Below are 24,821 nucleotides of genomic sequence, written 5' to 3' on the forward strand. Positions count from 1 at the left end.
GTGGCTGACTCTAGGGTTGCAGCACTCATCTCGCTTTATTGGCTGAGGGAGCCGCCGTACAGCTTCCGGGTCATGTGGCCTGCATGACTAAGCCACTTCTGGCGAACCAGAGCAGTGCACGGAAATTCCGTTTACCTTCCCGCCAGAGCGGTACCTATTTATCTACTTGCACTTTGACGTGCTTTCGAACTGCTAGGTTGGCAGGAGCAGGGACTGAGCAACAGGAGCTCACCCCGTGGCGGGGATTTGAACCGCCGACCTTCTGATCGGCAAGTCCTAAGCTCTGTGGTTTAACCCACAGCCCCACCCGCATCCTCTTCTATGCACCCTTATTAGTCATGTTAAATTTAGGACACCCCTGAACCAAACAGAGTCTGGGAGAACAAGATGAGCACTCCCATCTCTATTGCTCATGCTGTTGCTGTTAATTAAATTTCTATACTGCTGTTCATCCGAGGATCACAGGGCAGTTTACAATATGCACAACATAGTAACGAACAAAAACAATCCCCATCCCCTATAGTTTAAAAGACTATACAGTGGTACCTCTAGTTACGAACTTAATTCATTCCAGAGGTCCGTTCTTAACCTGAAACTGTTCTTAATTAGAGGTGTGCTTTCGCTAATGGGGCCTCTTGCTGCCGCTGCGCCGCCAGCACACGATTTCCGTTCTCATCCTGGGGCAAAGTTCTCAACTTGAGGTAACTCTTCCAGGTTAGCGGAGTTTGTAACCTGAAGCATTTGTAACCTGAGGCATTTGTAACTCGAGGTACCACTGTATATAGTTTAATTAGCCAAAGGCTTGGGAGAAGAGGAACCTTTTTGACTGGTGCCTAAGGATATGTAACAGGGGTGCCAGGCGTGCCTCCTTAGAGAGAGCATTGCAAAAGCAAGGAGCCACTGCAGAAAAGGCCCCGTCCCGTGTTGACGTTCTCTGAACTTCTCATGGAGGAGCCACATAAAGAAGGGGCTCGGATGATGATCACAGGGCCTCCGTTGTTTGCCATCTGCTAGTCAATAGGGAAATACCTGCTTCAGTTGTTTCCATCACAACTGAGTGTCCATGTGGTTTAGGATAAACCCTGGGAGACCAGGGTTCAAATCTCCACTCAGCCATGGAGCTCACTGACCTTGGGCCAGTCGCTGCCTCTCAGCCCAACCTACTTCATAGGGTTGTTGGGAAGATTAAATGAGGATAGGGAGAACTATGTATGCCACCTTGCACACCTCAGAGATAAAAGCAATAAATGAATGATAAGCAAGCTGAATCCCAGCACTCATACGAGGATACCTGTTCCTCCTTGGTGTAGAGCTGGAAGCATTCGTCCAGGGTGCAACTATGCTGCTGCTGGTGGAGCTGCTGTTTCAGCCTCACGCTTTCTGCATCCTCAACCACTTCTTCCTGGATGTTGCCAAACAAGCTGCAAAAATGCAAATGAAGGGGGTCAGCAATGGCTCAGACCTGAGTGTGACTCTACTATGAATAGGCAAATGGGTCCACATAATGCACGCATGCCCAAGCCAACCACCTGTTCCTCTCAATTCCCATCCAGAGCTTTAATCCATAATATCTCTGCCCAGTTGGCCAGAAATTGTGTGAATGGCATGCATCTGCCCTTTGTGTAAACACAGTCTCAATGCATGAGCATGGCGGGGGGGTGCGCACCCTTGGTGAAAAATGGAAATTAGAGTTGAAGGGCTCTACGGACAGAAGGTAGTGCATTTGGCAAATTGTGCTGATGCGGCAAATGCCCCATTCAGCCCAGTTCAGGGATCTGTCAATGTGGGGCAAAGAAGATGCAGTGCAGTGCAAACGCCATTTGAATTTCGGGGGGGGGGGGACCGGAGTGAAAGTCCTTTAAGGAGCCACACTTGTGCCCACCATGATGGCAGGCCAGGGAGATTTAACACAACCTATGGGACGCGGGTGGCGCTGTGGGTTAAACCACAGAGCATAGGACTTGCCGATCAGAAGGTCGGCAGTTCGAATCCCCACCACGGGGTGAGCTCCCATTGCTTGGTCCCTGCTCCTGCCAACCTAGCAGTTCGAAAGCCCATCAAAGTGCAATTAGATAAATAGGTACCGCTCTGGCGGGAAGGTAAACGACATTTCCATGCGCTGCTCTGGTTTGCCAGAAGCGGCTTAGTCATGCTGGCCACATGACCCGGAAGCTGTACGCCGGCTCCCTCAGCCTATAAAGCGAGGTGAGAGCCGCAACCCGAGAGTCGGTCACGACTGGACCTAATGGTCCGGGGTCCCTTTACCTTTACTTGCAATGCACACTCACCATTCTTTGGTGCTCACATCCCACTCGATCACCAGCTTCACATGTGCGGGACCACCAGGACCACCAAACTGAAGTGCTCTGCAGGAAGATGGAGCCATTAGATTTATGCTGCAGGCTCCAATGCAAGTAGCCTTGAATGTAATGATTCAGACAGGTGTATCTCAGAAAAAAATGGGGAGTCCAGTTAGCCCTGGAGAATCTTGGTTCAGAAAGAATAAACCCATCAAAATTAACGAACAGGACTAATGTAGGTCCATTACTTTCAATGGGTCTGCTCTGAGATGAGCTTAGTTGGAGAAAACCCATGGTTTCAAAGAAGCTTCATTTGGTGTTCCTTTGCTTACTGAGACACTTGTAACAGGGAAAGGGAACAGTGCACCAGGAAGCATCTAAGCCTCTGTTACTGCCGTACATTCCATGTCACTTTGACCTGTGGGGCTTGTCTCTGAAGATCCCCAACTCCAAACTGCTTCAGAAGTGTTTGGCAATTAATCAGCTCCTGCTTCTGGAATCCTGCTATGGAGGTGTGCCTCCTCAAAAGCCTCATATTGTTGTGTTCATGCTTGTGCAAAGGGCTGCAGTGTGGGCATTATGGAGCCAGACCCTAGTTTGCATGAGGTCCTCCTCCAAGGGACTTCTGGCAGTTCCCTCACTGCGAGAAGTGAAGCTACAGGGAACTAGGCAGAGGGCCTTCTCGGTAGTGGCGCTCGCCCTGTGGAAAACCCTCCCATCAGATGTCAAGGAAATAAACAACTATCTGACTTTTAGAAGACATCTGAAGGCAGCCCTGTTTAGGAAAGTTTTTAATGTTTGGTGTTTTATTGCTTTTTTATTATTATTACTAATATTCTGTTGGGAGCTATGGGCATAAATAATGGGCGGGGTATAAATAATAAGTTGTTGTTGTTGTTGTTGTTGTTGTTGTTGTTGTTGTTGTTGTTGTTGTTGTAAACTATGGCCTTTTCCCATTTCTCCAACTCCCTCCCAAAGTATTTGGAATTCTGTGCATGTCTTTAGTGCTAGGGCTTAGCCCGGGAGGAGCTAGAGTAAGAATGAAGAATTCATCTCTGATCAGGTGCAAAGTGACATTGAAAAAAACAACAACACACAGGCAATAATTGCAAATCTGAAATGAAGAACTAGGGTCCCCAGATCAGGGATCATGGCTGCTCGACTCCTTGGCAGGCTTCAAAACCAGAGCACATCTCTTTCTACAGATTAACCAACGGGAAGCCTCTTTGCCATCACACACAGATCACAGAATTGTAGAGTTGGAAGGGACCCTGAGGGTCATCTATTTCAACCCCCTGCAATGCAGGAATCAGGTGCCGTGCTGTCACTAGTGTACACCTCTAGCCATCTGACTACTTCCTCATTGCAAAGCCCTGAGACCCGTTGGTGGGTCTGCTCTTCCCCACAGCAGCCACATTTTTGCTTTAAGATGTTCAGGCGCAGGAGGCCTACTTGCATAGCTAGCAATAGGTTCAAGTACCTGCAGCCCTAAAGGGCAAGGATAGGGGCAGGCTAGGCTCATCGCTCCAATTCAGAGCCAAAGTTTAACCTTTTATCTTTCCTGCAACAGGCAGCTCCCAGCCCCCAGCCTTTTGCTGTGGTGTGCCCATACCCAGAGAAGAGATGCTTAGGTTGGGTTCTTGTTTCTTTCCATTTAAACTCCATGCCCCTAACTCCCCAATGGGGATCCACATGGAAGGCTCTGGGGGCCAGTGAGCAATGCAATTAGCAAGGGTTGTGGCACATACACACGCAGGGTGACAGCAGCCGATTCACTTCTCTGCTTCCTGGGGACATTATCTGAGCTAACATTATCTTTGACTAGAATCCAGCTAGCAGCGGCAAGGCATTAATAATTCATCGGCCCCTCCGCGATGGATCGACAGCAATGCACGTCCGGCTGGGCGCTGCCACTTCAGGACTGCCAGGCCTGGTGCGCAGCCTTGGTGCCAGGAGTTTGAAAGCAGGGAAGATGCCACGGAAGGAAATTAGCTGCCCACCATCTATTTAGCTGCACCCACCCGGCAGGACCCCAGTTAAAATGGCCACCTGCCCGGTTTGTCAAGTCAAGGAAGGTAACCAGCACGAAACGGCCACACATAGCTCTGTGCGACACAACACCTCCTTGCAGGCAGAAGGTTCGATCCTCAACAACAGCTCCATGTGGGATTGGGAGACACTCCCTGTCTGAAATCCAGGAGAGCTGCTGCTAGCCAGTGTAGGCACTACTAAGCTAGATGGATGCAATGGTCTGACTCAGTATAAGGCAGCTTCCTAGGTTCTTGCATTTACACAGCCAATAGCAGTGTCCATAGTAGTGACCAGGAGAGAAATGACTGCTGGGAGGAGCACAGAGAGAAGAAACGCCATGTGATTTAATGGTACAGTGTGTACACAGCTTAGGCTAAACAGGTCTTGGGGCCAACATCAATGCATCAAGTTTAGATCAAATGCATGTTAGAGAGGCGACTTTGGTTGCTTGTCCCACAACCACAGAAACCCTCTGAGACTTGTCTCAGCATCATCCAGAAGCATTCTTGGAGCTTGTTTATTCTGGATCATGTTTCATATCAGGTGTGGTGTTTTAACATCCTGCGTCTGTTGTTAAAAGTTTTACCTGAACGTGCCATCAAGCACCAGCACACTGATACCCACTCAGAGAAGAGGGAAGCTTAAGAATCTAAAGAAATGTAGTACAGTGGTACCTTGGGCTAAGAACTTAATGCGTTCTGGAGGTCCATTCTTAACCTGAAACTGTTCTTAACCTGAGGTACCACTTTAGCTCATGAAGCTGAGGCTCCAATACTTTGGCCACCTCATGAGAAGAGAAGACTCCCTGGAAAAGACCCTGATGTTGGGAAAGATGGAGGGCACAAGGAGAAGGGGACGACAGAGGACGAGATGGTTGGACAGTGTTCTCGAAGCTACCAGCATGAGTCTGACCAAACTGCGGAGGCAGTGGAAGACAGGAGTGCCTGGCGTGCTCTGGTCCATGGGGTCACGAAGAGTCGGACATGACTAAACAACAACCACCACTTTAGCTAATGGGGCCTCCCACTGCCACTGTGCCATTTGTGTTCTCATCCTGAAGCAAAGTTCTTAACCTGAGGCAATCTTTCTGGGTTAGTGGAGTCTGTAACCTGAAGCCTTTGTAACCTGAAGTGCTGTAACCCGAGGCACCACTATACAGTGGTACCTCGAGTTACAAACGCCTCAGGTTACAAACACTTCCGGTTACAAACTCCACTAACCTGGAAGCATTACCTCAAGTTGAGAATTTTGCCCCAGGATGAAAACAGAAATCGTGTGCTGGTGGCGCAGCGGCAGCAAGAGGCCCCATTAGTGAAAGCACGCCTCTAGTTAAGAACAGTTTCAGGTTAAGAACGGACCTCTGGAATGAATTAAGTTCATAACTAGAGGTACCACTGTAATTCCTTATTACAACAGGGAGCTCTTCTTGGAGCCCAGGAGGGAGGAAGACGAACAGAGCTTGCTGCATAAAGTTAGGGAAGAAGAAGCTCAGTAAACAGGATCCATGACTAGTGAGAGAACAGAATAGGCAGGTCCTCAGTCCTCTGCTCTTTTGATTACAGGATCCCTCCAGTCACTTATTTCTAGCAGTATCTCTATGTCTGATCTCTTACCTGTCCACCGCTGGATGATAGAGAGGCCAGCTGTCCTGGGGAGAGAGGTAGCTGCAAAGCGCAGAGCCGCCAACCACTCGCACCTGGAACAGGCTCGGAGTAGCCTGAAAAAGACAAAGGAAGGGGAGAGAGAAGGAGTCAAAGGATCTGCTCTGCCTGGCAAAGACTTCTGATAAATCAGGGGCTCAGGGTGGGGCAAACAAGGGCAAAAACAATGAGGCAGCGGCACTGTGGGAAGAGCGCTGTGTGGCTAATCTTTTGTGTCGCATATCCTTTGGGAGTACATCTAGGCGTCTCCAGCAGATTTTCAATGAGTACCTTACTACGGAATGGTTAACACAGTCTGTTTCTGCTGCAAGGAAGTGGGCTGCTGCACCTCTTTAGCAATTGCAGGGAAAACAAGAGTGTTGAATCTGACTATGCTGAGATGACTGGATAATTCTGTTGTAGTTGTTGAGGCACACATTTCTCTAGTACTCAAACAGTTCACTATGGAGCTCATTTCTCAAAGACTCAAGCGGTTCGCCATGCAATAGTATCTCAGCTACAGCCAGTGTGACTACCAGTGTGAGCTATAACCAAATAACACCTGGAGGGCTACAGATCCTCTTCACATCTATTTCTTAGGCTCACCCATCCTAAAGTCAGATGTGTGGCTAGTAGACAATAAAACTCAGAGCATCCTTTTGTTCATACTATCAAGGGGGGGGAGGGTTGAAGAAAGAGTGGCAAAAGAAAGCTTCCTCTAGTTTTCCAGTGCATGCTTATGAGCAGAGCTGTGATTTCCATTTCCAAACAGAAATAGGAGGTGATCAGTATTGTGGACTAATTAATCTAACACAAAGAGTGTGAGTCTGATAACGCACTTAAAGTAAATTGCATGTTCACACAGGCAGATGGATCCCATACGACGACGACCATCTCACTTGGCTCCCGCTCCATCCGAAAATTGCCCTGGTGCCAGTTGCAATTTCCCTGTTGTCATACAAATGGACTCATTTACTCCTCCCTCCCGCTCCATAATGCTGTTTTGTCATTAAAACCAGAGTATGATTAGCCAGTACATTCCAGATTTCATTATATTTTGTGTCCAGCTCCCTCATCTTCTTGACAGAGAATGTAATGAGACCTGATGAGGGGACAAATATGAGTCCATTATCTTGACACTGTTCAGATTATAATCCACCCGCCCCTTGGACAGGTGTCAGAAAGAGTGATGTGCCCCACACCTCAGCACCGCTTGTATTGGGGATGGGAGCAGGGAGTAACCAGCAACTCTGACCTCCCTCACCTCCTCCCCACCTCATCCCCGGCTTCTGCCAGCAGGAGTTGATGTCGCTTCAAAATTAGCTTCATTACATTCCTATCCGCATGGAGCTGAGGAGGCAAGAGCAGACCCCATGTTTATAGATCAGCCAATAAAACTGTACATTGCCATGAAGAGAATGCCACACTGGAAGTCCAAAAAGCTCAGAAAAAATAGGCAAAGTCTCTGGAGTGAGTACGACAGAGCCCCAATTATCCACCATCTGCAAGCAGGGTCCAGGGTACCAGAAAAACATGGAGAACATATTTGACAAAGGTCAACTAATCAACATCACAGTTCCAGGAGACAGTATGTTCCAGGCCAGCTGGTATTTACTGGATTCCTCATTTCCCTAGTGCGAAACGAACAGGACTTCCCACTAAGAGCTCATTCCTCGACATGACAAACATAGGACCCTGGACACACTGGGGACTAGAAAGGGCAACCTCTCATTGGAACAGGTATCTGCACCCCGTTCCTCCTGTCCAGAAGTTCAAGACTTCACCACCAGCACTGAGCAACAGGTGGTGTCTGGTCACTTCAAAACATACATTATGCGAACTGGTTAGTTATGTTGTGTAAGACTCTGCTTCTGTTAACCAGGGAGAGAGCCAAATAGTTCTGCAGGGTGCATGCGCTCTGCCCCCATGCCCACTGAAAATCCTGATCAATTTCTCTCTACTACTCCACCCCAATTTAAGACATTTCACGATATATTGCTGACACGTTGCTCTCCTTGCAACCATGCAACCTAGAAACTCCAGACAGTCATTTTTAGGAGGAACCCAATAACAAATTTTGCATGGTCATTCTTATTCAGAAAATCAAATGCCCTTAGCCCTGCCTTTATCTATCTCACTTTTCCTGACATGCTTAAGGATTCCCTCTTTTTTTACTCCCAGTCTCGATATACAGGATAAGAAAAATTGCTCTGCTCACATGTCAGTTGCTTCTCACTTTTCTTATGTCTGGTCTTCAAAGCTGCAGGGCAGCAGAGCCACACCCGCCCCCCCCCCCACTTATTTGCCTCCAAAAGGCTAGCTGGCTCCATTGCCTGCACTTCTATAAATATCCCCCTGGCAGCCATGAAAGCAGCAGAGGGCCACAGAGTTAATTGAATACCTGCATGTTTTAATTAAACCGAATTTAATGAAAACAGCTCTTTGGAACCAGGAACCCAGAACAAGCTGCGTTAAGTTACAAGGGGGCTTGTTAGCTCCTGATGTAGATGGCCTCCTTTTCAGCGGAAACATGCAAAAGATGGCAGAGTGTGGGGTGTAGAACTGAGACCCTGCACTGTACTAGGCAGCCTCTCCTAACATCAGAAAGGGGCGGTGTGTGAGTGTCACTTTGTGACCAATACCCATTGACAGCTTTTACCTACCATGAACATGCTTAATCCTCTTTTATATATATATGGGTTCCAAGTGAGCTTTCCAACATTTGCCTTTTCTATTCTCTAAAAAAAAAAAATCAATTAATCAACCAACCAACCAATCAACGCCTGTTACCTAAGTCCATTTTTCTTGTTTTGCCACAGATCTGCCCAACCCCCCGACTGATTCTTCACCTTATTAAATCCTTTGCTTCCTCAGGAAAGAAGACAACAGCTATTTGAATGAGATATGGAAGGCCAGACCTGTGGATAGCTCAGTTGGTAGAGCATGAGGCTCTTAATCTCAGGGTTGTGGGTTTGAGCCCCATGTTGGGTAAAAGGTTTCAGTTGCAGGTGGTTGGAAGACCCTCATTGCCCCTCGCAACTCTACAATTCCATGATTCTATGAGGCACTTTTAAGCATGTGCAGCCCATTCATGCAACTGACAGTTACTAGGGGCTCTCATCGTGACATGTTAAAAATCACAAGTTTGCCCCTCAGGAGCTTGTCATGGTCTTGTTATTTACCTGTGAGGTCTGTTTGCATTTAGAACAGCCTCCCTTCAAATCCTTAGGGGACTGCACAATGCTCTGCAAGCTTTACAAGGGGATTTTGGCTCTTGTGGGCTTTGGGCTGTGGCCATTGATTTCTCCTTGGAGGAGAAGAGGCTCTGTTCCGCAACAAGGAGTAAAATCCTACCCTCAGCAGTACAGGAAAGCCCCATGGCCCACCGAAGTGCTGGAAGCTTCTACAAAAACCAGACACAACCTGCTCCCTTTCCAGAAGAAGGCGTTTTTACATGGTGAATTCCACGCTGGCAGAACGGCCTGCCTTTGCACTGCAACATTTGCCTGCCTCTGTGAGTCTTCTCACCCTTCACATTTCACGGTGACGACCACGCGGAAGCCTTCCTGCTCGAGTTCTCGCACAGTCTTTGAGCCAAGGTGTAGCAGTTGGCCTGCTCGTTTCAAAGCTGGTTATTATGAAGCCAATTCATTAAGACTTCATGGACCGCAAACCTCCACTCGCTGCCTGGCCCGCAGCGGGGGAAACGTCTTGGCTCTCAACGCCTCCTGCAAGGGGCACAGTCTTGCTAGGTAGCTCCATCTTAATATTTCATGTCAAGCAGCTATGGGATGGCTCCCTTGCGGATGAACCGTGCTGCTGGCTCACCACTCTCCGTGACTCTTTTGCAAGATGAGCTGCTGCTGCTGCTGCTGCTGCCGCCTTGACAGGGGAAGGGGGGGGGAATGCAGCGCACACAGCAGAAATGCCCAGTTGCTCTCACTTGTGCAGGCACTTGCCATTAAAGGACAGCTCGCTGTAAACACCAAGCCTGCGGCTGGTGACTTTTGCTTGGTGCTTTTGTAATTACATTTAGCTACTGAAATAAAATACCAGTTACAGGTCTATTACATGTACCCCATTGATGTCAGATGCTCAAAGCAAAGCAATCTGGGGAAGATCTGGGGAATATTCACTTGTAGCCAAATTCAGAATCACAAATGGAAACATAGGAATCTGCTGTACCGAATCTGACCATCAGTCCGTTTCGTTTGGTAAACTGACTGGCAGTGGCTCTACAGGATTTCAGGCAATAACCTTTTATAGCCTTTATCTGGAGATGGCAGGCACTGAACTTGGGTCACACAAAGCATACACTCCACCCCTGAATTACAGCCCTTCCATCTTATAGGGTGGGTCCAAATAAAAACAACGAAAACCACCCTGATTGTTTTGGATCTGTGCGGATAACTACTCCATGCAGGAAGCTGTTCCCATGGAAAGGCTGACCATGTCTAAAATCCAATCTTCCCTGTCTACTGCCAATTCCATAGGCTTGAAGAGGCCTATTAAGCTGCTGCACATACCAGGCTCACAACAAAAAGCACTCTGCATGTGGTCAGATTTAAAAGGACAGCCATGTAGCTATTTGTTTGCTTTTATTTATTTTTCAGCCCATTCTTTCCTTGCCAAACCATCCCAAGCAATGCTTGACTTTCGAGTCCATCCTAGGAGACACATCATTGGAAGGAATGAAAGTAGCCAAGTTTTAGTTAGACTGGCGGAATGAAGGTAACTTGAAACAGCATAAACTGTGCACGTGCTAATGGCGTGTTTTAAGGCAGCTGCTGGGCTCAGGAAGGATGAATTTATCCCCATGCCCTGATTCACTGACCAGGCGCGTTAAGTACGGGCATTATTTTCTTCTGAACGGTTCATTACTATGGGCCACTAGACAATGGACTTGCAGAGATCAATGGGAAATGCTACAGTCTGCAATAGCAATATATTTCTTTCTGCTCTTCCAAAAGATAACCAGTGGAGGAGAATGAATGATACACTGCAGGCTGCTCACCTTCATTTATAAAATGTACCTGGAATTTCTGGGGTTTTGTGGGTCTTAGGGGAAAACAGAATGTCCTGGAAATCATCTCTCTGCATTTAGAATTCTCTCTCATTGCCCCCTTCTTTCTTACTTTGAAGCATACCACTTCATGGGTTGAGTCTGGGAGCCCCTATTCCCAGGCCTTAATCCTGAAATACATGAAGTGATAACAGAATGCCACTGAGCATGGGCAGAGTGTTTTTCACTCACTGCTGTGTAAGCACAGACAACCCATTAGCACTACTAGGATGGATGAACAAGCCATGATGGGAGTGCTTTTCCAGAGAGAACCGAGGTCCCAAACGTATATAAATGAACAACTGGACTTCCCATAAAGACTTTGGGATGCTGTAATTTCCGCGGCATTGAGGTAGCTGTAATGATCACAGAATCATAGAGTTGGAAGGGACCCCCGAGAGTCATCAAGTCCAACCTTCTGCAATACACAAATCACAATTAAAGCATCCAAGACAGACGGCCATCCAACCTCTGCTTGAAAACCTCCAAGGAAGGAGAGTCCACCACCTCCTAAGGGCATCTGTTCCACTGCCAAACAGCTCTTACTGTCAAAGTTCTTCCTGGTGTTTAGTCAGAATCTCCTTTCTTGTAACTCAAAGCCATTGGTTCGAGTCCTACCCTTCAGAGCAGATGAAAACAAGCTTGCTCCTCCTTCCATGTTACAATTCCTCATAAGGCTTAGTTTCTGGACCCTTAATGAAGTAGAACATTATTTTCTGCAACACCCACATTTGGAGCAATGGCTGAAATGGCTTGCGGGAGGCAAGGAGAGTCTTGGCACCCAGTTCATGCTACCCTGAGGCCCCTGGTGCTGATGAGCACAAAACCACCACCCTCCACTTTTTGTCACAAATTACACTGGAAATGATCGGCTCTGGAGATGAATCTGGAGAGCACATCTTCCAAAAGGAACACCTACTGTTTTCAGTGTTCGACTAGATAATTTAGCTATAGAAGCTGAAATAAAAATAAAAAATAGCAGAACTATATGCCTGGCACATCTTCTTCCAGACAGGAGCACACAACACTTTACAGACTGCAAAGAACCACATCAACTTGCTACCCGGAAACACAGGAGAGGCAGGCAAGAGCTGGGCCACACATCAGGATCAAACGCTGTGAAATGCCTGCTGTAGCCATCGGTTCTTCTACAGCTCCCCTCTCAAAGCCTTCAGCAAAAAGATGAGAGCGCACTCCAGCCACAGCGTTCACAAGGGGCCAGCTTAGTCATCCCTTCCAATTACCTTCCTGAGTACATTGCTTTGCTTCCACCCATATAAATGAATGGTGTCTACTCGCTCCTATGAGAAAAAGTAGAGGGACAAACTGCTGTGCGGCACTTGCGGACTACCACCATCACCGCCAACGCAGGCAAAGAGAAACACCATGCAGGAATCCCTGCCACCCCTCATAATGGTAGCTCATGTGTAGCAGTGGGGCTCATGGAGGGGTGGGGTGGCAGAGGTAGTGGTATCCTCCCAGAGATGCTCCTCAGAAGGAGACGAGGCAGCAGTGGTGAGGTTGAGGGAGTGTTGGGACAACAGCCCTATACGCACATCTCTGGGGCTGCCACTGCTGCTGCCCCATACCTCCCCTAACCTTGCAGCTACCGTCTCACTTCACCACATCCCTGTTCCCAGTGAGCACATCACTGTTGCCAGGAGGGTACCACTGCTTCTGCTGTCCCAGCCAACATAAAAGGGAAAACATGAGTCCTTGCCAAACATTCAGCGTGAACACAGACGGGAGGAAATGTCTATTTATAAACATACAACCCCTGAGAATGCTTTTTTCCACTCATTGCATGCAATCGGCAGTGTTTATTGCCGCAGTTTTTATTTCCAAATGTTCAGTTTGGAAGAAACAGAGGGGATTAGGAGGCCGGAAGCAGGATTCTCTCCCCTCCGAGAGTACTACACGGTGTCAATCATGCCAGGGAAAAAGACCTGCCAAGCATCTACAAGTGACTACCCTGGATCTGGATGCAATAATCAATCTTCATTTTGCACAGGAGTTTAATTTTAGGTCCCTTGTGGCAACCAATTATGATTTAATAAGCTGTAATTTAATTAAAACGCTACCCACTTAGAGCAACTCCAAAAGGCAAGTAACAGACACACAAAAATATAACACTTAAACTAAATCATTTTTCCCCTATGAGGAATTTAGTGTCTTCAGAACTAGATCAAAAGTTTATAATTTTGTCACTGTGCCCTGCTGTAAGTAAGCCCAAGTATTTGTAATGGAAATAAAGCACATTTTCCCCTGCCTTCCTTTCCTTTCCTCTGTCCTTTCTTTGCTACTGTCAATCTATATTCCAGTTTGTAAGCCTCTTGAGGCAGGGACCTGCTCTCTTATATAAAGGACCGTGTAATACCAATTCTGTGCAACCTTCACTGGCTGCCAATGCCAGGGCCAATTTAAGGTTCTGATTAAAAACCGTAAACAACTTTGAGCCCAAATACTTTGAAGGAGTGCCTCTCTTGGTACCTGCCAGCCAAGGTACTGAAATCTGCTGCCGGTGGGGGGAGGGGGAGAGCACTGCTCATGATCCCAAAACGCAGGACGGGGACTTTTCAGTGGTGGCATCCTGCCCATAAAATGACCCCACCCAGGATGTTTTGGTTGTCACCCTCATTACTGAGTTTCTGACAGTCGTAAATCACATCTCTTCACTTGGGTCTTTGGGAGAGTTTGATGCTGTTCTGCATTGATTTGGTTGCATTAATTAAGGTGAAGGCCAGATTATTGTTCTACACTACTACGTTTTTGTGTGCTTCGATGGAACTTCTTGTTTTAATCATATTTCTCTACACTGCCCCACGATTCTTGCTGATGAAGGGTAGTTAAGCAAATAAACAATTTGAAATGGAAAAGAAATATACAAATAGCTACAGCTACAGGCCAATAATTGCCTGTAAGTGGAGGCAGCTTCCCCTGCCCCATCATGATTTGTGACTTGGGAGAACGACGGCTGCTTCCTAAGGGATTTGGGGCTGGGGTTAGGATGACCCAAGAGCTCCCTGGCATGTTTACTGACTCTTGGCACTCTGCTTCTGCTTAAATTTTGCTGAGAGTACAGTATGTTCTGTAAGAAGCTGCTGCCCTTCAAACACTGCATCTCTCCTACTCTCCAGGAGCAGGAGAAACAGGGCAGATGCAACAGTGCCTGGACAGCAGGATGGACTCACCTGTACTTGGGCCTCCCTTCTCATCAGATAGCGCATTTTGCCCAGGATGCACTGCTGAAGCTGATCCCACAACATGGCTCTGTCTTCCCGCATCAGTAAAGGTGGGCCAAACCTGAAAAACACATTAGAGAATTGCTGTAGGTTGTGCAAAGAAACTAGCCTTCAGGTGCCTTTTGCTCACTTAGTGGTACAAAAGAAGCCAAGACATCACTCACTCACTGGCAGAGGTATCTAAATTTTAAAGTTACTTCCCAATGGAATGAAGGGTGGAATTCAACATCACATTAATTTGATCATGCCAGCGGGGACTTATTTCAGAATAGCCGACTGCCAGAGTTCAGCAAGAAAGATGCTCTAAATTTCCCACTTCTCCTCCTCCATCACCCATCATTTTGCCCAGGCCCATTGCTCTCCGGGAAATGCAACTACATTTCAGATGTCAGGGGATGATGGAGCAGCATCTCTGAGGTTGGGATGATATTCTTCCCAGGCTGCTACCCAACTGGAATGTTACCATTCAGGTGACCCTCTGCTGACCCTGGACAATGGGCAGCCGACAAACTAAAGGCCCATTGCTGTTCCTGGGTAGGAAAAGAGCATCCTGCACTCAAGCCACTAATATAAATGCCTGCACTTTTTAAAGCATTCACACCAACGTGCTGCTTGACCTGGGGTAGGACCGTAGCACAGTGATAGAATATAACCTTCCTTGTATAAGGTCCCAGATTCAATCCCTAGCATCTCCAGGAAAGGCTGGAGATGACCCCTGTCTGAAACCCTGGCGGCTCACTGCCCATCAGTGCAAACTCTACTGAGCAGGGTGGATTCAGTGGCCTGACTTGCTATAAGGCAGCTTCCTATATTCCCTATGTTTGTTCAGCCAGTTCTCCTCTGTACTTCTCCCCAACTGATACTGCCTGAGAAGGGAAGAATGATGAAGGGGTGACTGGTTGTGCATTCATGTTTTCTTGAATGGCTGACAGTGGTGGCGGTTACATTACCAATCTCAGCTTTCTCTATGTAGACTAAAGGGAAGCTCATCAAGACGAAGGGTGCAAGACCAGCAGGAGGCAGTGCAGGCAAAGGATTAAGGGAAACTGTCTCTCTCTGTGTTCTCACCCTGTTGTACATTTCGCCAGTCCTCTGCATCAGTCGGCTTTACTGGGTGCAAGAAAGCTCCCCAAGCAATATCCAATGTCGTGATGAGACGTGAAAGCACAAACTAAGAGAATTCTGAAATAACTTAATCGGTTTTGCAAGTGGGGTAAACTAAGAGGTAAACATACTATGAGAAATCTATGCAAATAAATGATCTTGCGTGGGTCTCTGGCATAATACTCGACCAGTTCCCCAGTGTTCTAGAAAATCTTGTTTGGCCATTTCCAAAGCAGATTACAAACTTGGCATGCTAGTCACCTGTGAGATATAAAAACAGGTGGGCTGGATAACCTGGAAATGCTTCAAGTCATCTATTGCCAATCAAAATGTCATGTCTGGAAATTTTGCATTTTAAGGCAGATATTTGCTCAGGACTTTCATCATTCTCATCAGGTGTGATCAGATCTTGTACTCCACAGTCTACTATGAAATGGGCGGGAAGGAGTTGAACAAATTTAGGCTGAGGGCAGGCGGGCTTAGGGACTATGCAAATCGACTAAATGGAAAGCTAAATCTTATTTCCACTTCAAAGCCAAGATAATTATTTGAGGGAAAGCCTAGGCAGGCCGGATAGTCTGCATGAAAGATTTGGGGCAGGCAAGTCTTCTACTGTAAAGGCTAACTTTCTTTGGCAAAATATTTTCTTTTTGAGTTAAAAAACCCCCAAAAAAACTCCACATAGCCCATCACTACTTCTGCAACTAAAGGCAAATGAAACTTGGTCTCATATATCCCTCCCAGGAGCAGAAAAAAGTGTGTGTATTTTTCTGCTTTCTTTATTTTCCATGCTAAAACTATTTTGCTTGTTTTGAAAGTATTTTATTTATTACTTTATGAATCTAAACATATTTGACCTAGGGATTCAAGAGACTGCACTTTTTGATCTGAACTGTTTGATCCCATGCTCTTAAAGGTTCCCCAGGCTGAAAGTTGACAGCTGGGCACTCAAAACTCCGGTGGTGCCAGCGTAACTCTCAGCCAGACTTGACAGATTGGAACTCCAGGCTCCTTTGGTCAGCTTGCAGAACTCAAAAGACTGAGTCTCCTAAGAGCTACAAAGAGAATTAATGGAAATGATAGGAAGAGAAGCCAGGAAAACCTTTCTCCCTTCAAAATCAAATAAGGGGGGAAATCAAGCAAACCACTTGATCTATTGGAGACATATACCCTCCAGTTCCAGTTTAGGGTGGCTAGTCACACATTGCCAAAAAAGGGCTGGAGAATGCACCTCCAGAAGAGATTTGCATATGCACATTTACATTTCTAAATGCAAATTCAGAAATGATTACTATTGATTTAAACAGAAATGCAACATAATGGGCAAGACAATGTACTCAAAGCTCATGTTTTCCCCCAAAGAATTCTGGTAACTGTAGTTACTGTAGGGGTGCTGGGAACTGTAGCTCTCTGAGTGGAAAACAACAACTCTAAGGATTCTTTGGGGAGAAGACATGTGCTTTAAATGTATGGCGTGTGCACAAGTGACCTGCTTGCCTGCTTAATCTGCTATCCAGCTGCTAACTGTTGATGGGCAACTTCAAGACCTCTGCTGCCCCATCTTAAGGTTCCTGTAAAATAGATGACCCTTCAAAGAGAAGACCGCCCCTCCCCCCTCATGTAGAGGACTGTCCTCTGAAAAAATAGGACACATGGCTACCATCACCACCCATTTGCGGCAACGTGACAGAACCAAAAGTGTAGATTCAAGTAAGTTCCTGCTACCTTCTCCTCTAATGCATCTTATAAGCTCTTTTCTTGTTCTGACAACTATCAGTACCCCATTTCCTGAGCCCTGCAATCTGTGTGTGCTGTTTGGCTGAATAAATGGGGTACGAAAAGGACAGGCAAAAGTTCTAGGAATCAAGCCATATAGTTCTTGTCCCTGCAAAAGCACTTGGGTTGGGAGGAGGGGAGAGGGAGACATGCTAGGCCTGCCTACGTAACACGGAAATATTGCTAGATAAATTGCCCTCCATAAAGCTCAGCATGTTACAAGCCGTTTCCCAGCCGATGACTGGTTTATTAGCCACTGCAAGCATGCAGAGCGTTACTTAATGACATTTGGGATGTGCAATGTGAATTCATTACCCGCCTACAGTGCTTTTGCATCCAATCGCCCTCCCGCAAGCTCCTCGCAGCCATCAGTGGCTGGTAAACCGAGTGCAGCTCTTCCCCCCCACCTCCATCCACATCTCCAGCATGGGAAAGAAATGGGCTTTTGAAGGAACAAGTGGCACACCGGGCAGAACACCGCTGCAGGCCAAATGGTCCAAAGCGCAGCTCAGGACACTCGGTGGTTGTTTCTCCAGACCCGCTGCACAGCTTGATTTGGCTGAAGCGACAGCGCTCCCATTCCAAGCCCCTTCGTCACCAAGTGGAGACAATTAACTTGCCACTAGGCTTGCTTTATCAGAGCTCAACATTAATGTTACACAGCCCAGATGTTGTGCCAAATGACACAAAGGAAACTGCTCTTAACAAGCCCAGCTGCTGCTTCTGTGATTGCTTCCGGCTTTTTCAGAGCTGCTAATCAGCAAGCTGGGATCTGGAAAACAAAAAAAACAAGCAACTAACTAACTCCCAAGCTCGAAGTCCCATCCCTCTGAAAAGGCCTCTGCGAGCCTGAGAGTAACAGGGGACGGCCAACAGGTCAAGTGCCCATTACAGGAAAGGCACCTAAGAAACTGTGTTATGCTGTGTCAGACCATTGGTCCATCTAGCTCCGTTATTGTCCACACTGACTGGCAGCGGTCCTCCAGGGTTTCAGACAGGGAGTCTCTCCTAGCCCTACCTGGTGATGCTAGGAATTGAACCTGGGATCTTTGGCATGCAAAGCTGAAGCTCTGCCATTGAGCCACAGTGGCAGGACTCTTAACCGTTCTAGCAAGAGCTTTCCTGCTGGGCAGGACTTACCGCACGGCCTGCTGCCCTGCCCCAGCCACATTACAGACAAGGAGCAGGATCCTGCCCCCTCCGCCATGGTGCAGGAACTCCGATGAAATGGCCCCGTTATGAGCCAAGCGCTGGCCTTCAGGCTCAGAAGAGTTGGGAGAGGATGGAAGGCTGTGGGGACAACCTGGGAAAAGGAAAGAATAACGCACATGAGTAAATCCCCCAGGCATCCCTCTCCTCTACTGGACAACTACTTTGGGAATGGCTTAAAAAAGAACATAGGAAGAGCTGATGGATCAGGCCAATGGTCCATCTAGCCCAGCATTCTAGAGCAGCATCTGGGAAGCCTGCAAGAAGGACCTGCACACAATTGCGCTCTGCCTACCTGCGATTCCCAGAAACTGGTACTCAGAAGCATAGCTGCCTTCAGTCATGGACACAGGGCATAGCCATCATGGCTGCTATCCATGGATAACCCAACCCTCCATGAATTTGTGCAATGTTCTTTTAAAGCCATCAAAGTTGGTGGCGATCAGCTTCTCCTGGGGGAGTGAGTTCCATGGTTTAACTATGAGCTTTTAACATCATTCAGGTATACTGAGCCAAGGCCGTTTAAAGGTCAGCACCAACACTTTGAATTGTGCTCAGAAATGTGCTGGGAGCCAGTGAAGATCCTTTAGGACAGGTGTTATGTGGTCCCGGCAGCTACTCTCAGTCACCAGTCTAGCTGCTGCATTGTGGATTAGCTGCAGTTTCCAAGTCACTTTCAAATGTAGCCCCATGCAGAGTGCAATGCAGTAGCCCAAGCAGGAGATAACCAGAGTATGTACCACTCTGACGAGACAGTGTGCCAGTAGGTAGGATTTCAGCCAGCATATCAGATGGAGCTGGTAGGCAGCTGCCCTGGACACAGAATTAACCTGCACTTCCAAGAACAGTTCCAAAATGACCCCCAGGCTGGTCCTTTGGGGGCACAGTTACCCGATGCAGGACCAGGGAGTCCTCCACACCCGCCTGCCTCCTGTTCCCAGAAACAGTACTTCTTTCTTGTCATGATTCCACCTCAATCCAATAACACCCATCCATCCTCCAACTGCCTCCAAACAATCACATAGGACATACACTGCCTTTACTGGTTCTGATTTAAAAGACAGGTAGAGGTTCTGATTTAAAAGACAGGTAGAGCTGGGTATCACCTGCATATTGGTGGGTATCACCTGCATGGGTATCACCTGCTGGGTATCACCTGCATATTGGTGAACACTCAACCCCAACCCCCTGATGATCTCCCCCAATGGCTTCATATACATGTTGAAAACAATTTGGGAGAGGATGGAGCCCCAAGCCACCCCACAAGTGAGCGCCCAGGAGGAAGGAGTGGAACCACTGGATAACAGTGCCCCCAGCTCCCTCCCACCCCCATACCATGGTAAATAAAACCCATGAGAGGTTCAGGGTTGCGGGGAAGCTTCCTAATTATAATAGATAGCAAGGGAATACGATGACTCGAGATTTGCGGGCTCTCAATTTCCAGAACTTTCATAGAAAATCTAGACACAGATCATCCGAAATTCATAAGATATAGGACATATTGCCTTAGAACAAAGGTTTGACAAAATGATTCAGATTAATCCCTTCCAGTTCTGCGATTCCGCAAGGAAGAATAAATATTAACACTCTCAACAAGTTGGTGTCTATTATCACCAGCAATAAACGCTCACGCATAATCAGTCCAATCTGCATCTCCAATTTGCAACTAGGTCTGTCCACCTCCCTGGATCTGGGCTGTGCAATTCATCAAAACCACCTGGCAACAGGGCTGTCCAAAAGGCAGGATTGCCATGAACTTCATCTCCCAGATCTGCGTGCGCTGTCTCCTCTGATGTTTTTCAATTAAGGCCTCTTGTTTAGCCCGGAGAGGCAATAAATCACTGCCACGGCACTTTGTCTCCAGTTTTCCTTCTCATTTTGCATATAAAAGCTAATCCATCCCAAAATGCAGCCGTAAGTGCCAAGGCTCAGCTCATCCCCATTCTCCTCTTAGCACCTGGCTTCTTCCCCACCAAACTGCCCTCTTGAAGCCTTAGCCTTGCAAAGTCCATATCCTGTATACCTGAAGGAGCGTCTCCACCCCCATCGTTCAGCCCGGACACTGAGATCCAGCGCTGAGGGCCTTCTGGCGGTTCCCTCATTGCGAGAAGTGAGGTTTCAGGGAACCAGGCAGAGGGCCTTCTCAGTAGTGGTGCCTGCCCTGTGGAACACCCTCCCTTCAGATGTGAAGGAAATAAGCAGCTATCTTATCTTTAAAAGACATCTGAAGGCAGCCCTGTTCAGGGAAGTTTTTAATATTTAATGCTGCATTGTTTTTAACACTTGATTGGAAGTGGCTGGGGAGGCTCAGCCAGATGGGTGGGGTATAAATGGTAAATTATCATTATTATTATTATTATTATTATCATCCAGGGAAGTATCTCAGAATTCACAGCTGCAGGATTCTCAAATTGGACCTGAGCCCACCCCCACTCCCCTCTCCCCCTCCACCTCTCTCCCCCTTTCCTTCCTAATGTCTCAAGAAACAAAACTGATCTGTAAAAAAATGTTACTTGGGGAAAAGAGAGAGAGAGAGAGAGACAGACAGACAGACAGACAGACAGACAGACAGACAGACAGACATTACACATACTTTTGTAAACCAAGAAAATCTTTAATAAAAAATACATTTAATTAAAAAAAAAATTGGGATGAACCTGAAAGTCACATTTAGCTCATTGATCAAATCAACAGAATGAAGCAGTAATGCGCTTTCTGGCCTGTGGCTCCACTTCAGGCACACACACACTGAAACAGACTCAAACACCTGTCATGTATGATCTAGTTGAGATCCCTGTGTTGCAGGGGGTTGACTAGATGACCCTCAGGGTCCCTTTCCAACTCTACAATTCTATGACTCTATGATTCTACACAGAGCAGGTGGAAGCATGCCGAATATTTATTATTGTTTCCCCCCAAAACTTCTGGGTTTCTTTAGAAGAGGCACCATCGTTCCCCTTTGCCTCTCTTTTCTTTTCTCGTTCTTTACGGGCTTTTACCCTCGGCTACACCCTCCTGCCACTCCAGGATTCACAACACCTCCCAGCTCCCTGACTTGGAGCTCTTTGGATCTCTAGTGGCATTTTACAGACTGTAAAACCAATTTATCTCGATTCAGAGCCTGACCTTTTGAAGCACGGATGGCTTGGCTGCCTGCCAGGTCCATGGGAGGCTAAAAATAACTTCTTGTATTAGTCACAAAACAGAGATGGGTCCCCTTTTGGCAACACACTAATTATAAAACGGTATTGATCACAGGTCTGCCATGCGGAGGATGGAGCAAGCTTGTTTTCTCCTACTCCGGAGGCTAGGACCCAAACCAATGGATTCAAAGTTACAAGGAAGAAGATTATGACTAAACATCAGGAAGAACTGACTGACACTAAGAGCTGTTCGACAATGGACAGAGGTGGTGGAGTCTCTTTCCTTGGAGGTTTTTAAGCAGAGGATGGGTGGCCTTCTGTGACCTAGGGTGATCTACTTGAGATCCTTGCATTGCAGGGGACTGGACCATATGACCCTCTAGTCCCTTCCAATACTACAATTCTACAATCCAAGTGAGTCTCTAGAGCAGCGGTTCTCAACCTGTGGGTCCCCAGATGTTGTTGGACTACAACTCCCATCATCCCTGAGCTCTGGCCTTGCTAGCTAGGGGTGATGGGAGTTGTAGTCCAACAACAGCTGGGGACCCACAGGTTGAGAACTGCTGCTCTAGAGCAACAACATCAGGAGTTGCCAAAAATCATTGTCCCCAAAAGGTACCCAAAGCACACAGCACATTAGCAGCAGCATGAGTCCACCTGTGTCATTTCAGTCAAACTCTAGGGGTCCAGGTGACCCGCCCATCAACCCCAGCCAGTGGTCAGGAATTATGGGAGTTGTAATCCAACAAGATCCTTGCCGTAGAGTTTGGCTGAGCTGGCACAGGTGGGTTCATACTGCCACTACCTTCCAATGCCTAGGGGAATCTTCCAGGGACTGTGGTGTGTGTGTGTGTGTGTGTGTGTGTGTGTGTGTGTGTTTGGAGATGCTTCATGTTGTTGCTCTACAGCAGACATAGGCAAACTTGGCCCTCCAGATGTTTTGGGACTACAACTCCCATCATCCCTAGCTAACAGGGCCAGTGGTCAGGGATGGGGGGAGTTGTAGTCCCTAAACATCTGGAGGGCCGAGTTTGCCTATACCTGCTCTACAGACTCACTCACTACCTGTTTGCAATTAATTTTGCAATTAATGTGTTTGCAGGAGGGGATCTGTCTCTTTGTTGTTGTTTTTCCCAGGTACACCTGCCTGAGCTTGCACAGTAGTCACGGAACTAGAAGAAGATAAGAAGAGCCTGCTGACCAGACAGGTGCTTATGGGAAGGCTGCAAGCTGGAGATGAATGCACAAACACCTGCAATTCCCAACAAGTGGTACTGTATGGGAGCAGGCAACATCTGAAAGTGGAGGTGGAACTTTAGGGGTTTTCACCTTCTTTGAGACACCTGCCAATGGGAGGTCGAGTCCAACATCATTCTCAGTCCCATCTTAGGCCTGCCACCTCTCTTTCATCTGCCTGCTAATAACTGGAATGAAAGCAACTGCAAACAGCCAAATCATGTCTGTTTCCATTTCAGCTACGTTAAAGGAGACATTTTTCCCATGGGCTTTTTTCCTGAATGGTTCGACATAGCTGCATTAACGCTACAAACCTCAACCATTTTCAGTGTTTCAAGCTTAAACTGAGAAACCTTGGAATGCTGTGCAGGAGAGGGTATGGGCATATCTTTTCCTGCTGTATGTCATGAACTAGTTCACAGCACAGCATTCCCCAAATGCCTGAAGGGCAGAGCCAGAACACCATAATAAAGCAGGCTTAGGGGTGGATTGCAGCTTTCCCCAACCTGGTGCCCTCCAAATGGCCATGCTGGGGGGGGGGGACGTATCTGGAGGACCCCAGGTTAAGAAAGTTAGTCTGTGCCTATCCTGTAAGAAGTGTTCCTAATCTATTTTTTTTTAATAAATAGCTTTATCGTTTTAAAATGGATACATTTCTGCCAGGAAAGCAAACAAACCAACAAACAAATATACAATCAAATAAACAAATTATAAATTGACAGACAGTAGCAATATATCAAACCTATCCATTCTTAAGGAAATCAGCCCTGAGTGCGCACTGGAAGAACAGATCCTGAAGCTGAGGCTCCAATACTTTGGCCACCTCATGAGAAGAGAAGACTCCCTGGAAAAGACCCTGATGTTGGGAAAGATGGAGGGCACAAGGAGAAGGGGAGGACAGAGGATGAGATGGTTGGACAGTGTTCTCGAAGCTACCAGCATGAGTTTGACCAAACTACGGGAGGCAGTGGAAGACAGGAGTGCCTGGCGTGCTCTGGTTCATGAGGTCACGAAGAGTCGGACACGACTAAATGACTAAACAACAACAAAACAATATATGAAACAACACAATTCTTATAACTAACATCCTTTGTACTCCCAGTGATGTGAACGATTGTAAAACTTGTAAAACAAGAAATTAAAAATGACTTCCAATTAGTCTCGCTGTACTTTATCTGTTGATTATCTTATACCGCACAGTTACATATTTCTTATATAGTTTCTGTTAACTTCCCTACAAACTTATATTTATACAATGCAAGGTTTAGTCTAATTCTGCCAAGAAGTTTTCTTTTATACCGTAATTTTTTAAGTACTCTCTCTCTCTTTTTTAACAAGTGTTCCTAATCTAATGCTGCCTTTAACCTGGATTATAGCTTTGTAGTCCAAACAGTGCTTCCTAGAGCATGGAGCTGATAACACCAAGGTTGCAGGTTCAGTCCCCATATATTCCTGCACTGCAGGGGGGTTGACTAGATGATCCTGAAGGTCCCTTCCAACTCTACAATTCTATGATTCTGTGATTCATACTGGTAACAAGTTAGGACTAGGGAAACAAAGCATACTAAAATGTAAGAGTTTTTTCTGATAAAATATGACCTTGCATATTTGGTGCAAAAGAAAAAGAAAAGAAAAGAAAACCCAACTGCATACAGAACAATACGCACCGGTTACTCACTGCAAAGTATCAGCTTGTTGTACTTTATTTATCTTTTGCCACAACAAGGAATCATAAAGAATAGAACAGATGGGAAGTGGGGGTGGAGAGGGGGTGAAATAGCTGCAGCAAACAAACACTGGGAGAGAAAAAAAGCTCTAGTGAACTGTGGTGTCTCCCAGCATTGAAATACTCAGAAAAATTAACAGGTTTATCAAGTGTTTGCAAGGAGGTTATGTGATGTCATTGATTTACTGAGCACTCATTTCTTATTTGTTTGCAGGGAAGTTAGAAAACATGCCATACAACACTTCCCAGTCTATTTTTCTACCACTTTGCTTATTACAAAAAGGTCCCATCTGGGGGAGGAAGCCAGTTTGCTTTAAGAGCACCATATTAACATTCATTCATTCATTAATCA

The 24,821-nt window shown here is 46.8% G+C and overlaps 1 protein-coding gene across 2 annotated transcripts in view; it reads right to left on the bottom strand.

The window, feature by feature from the left end:
• Nucleotides 1-24,821, bottom strand: part of USP43 (ubiquitin specific peptidase 43) — an 89,442-nt gene that overhangs the window by 6,498 nt on the left and 58,123 nt on the right. For both annotated transcript variants that reach the window (XM_083487478.1, XM_083487477.1), the window contains 5 exons: nucleotides 18,296-18,458; nucleotides 14,225-14,336; nucleotides 5,945-6,048; nucleotides 2,289-2,366; nucleotides 1,292-1,421 (listed from right to left, as the gene is read on the bottom strand). In XM_083487478.1, coding sequence (XP_083343604.1) covers nucleotides 1,292-1,421; nucleotides 2,289-2,366; nucleotides 5,945-6,048; nucleotides 14,225-14,336; nucleotides 18,296-18,458 — 587 coding nt within the window. The remainder of the gene's footprint in view (nucleotides 1-1,291; nucleotides 1,422-2,288; nucleotides 2,367-5,944; nucleotides 6,049-14,224; nucleotides 14,337-18,295; nucleotides 18,459-24,821) is intronic.

Source organism: Podarcis liolepis (assembly GCF_965112155.1).
Source record: "Podarcis liolepis genome assembly, chromosome: 2".
Classification (NCBI taxonomy): domain Eukaryota; kingdom Metazoa; phylum Chordata; class Lepidosauria; order Squamata; family Lacertidae; genus Podarcis; species Podarcis liolepis.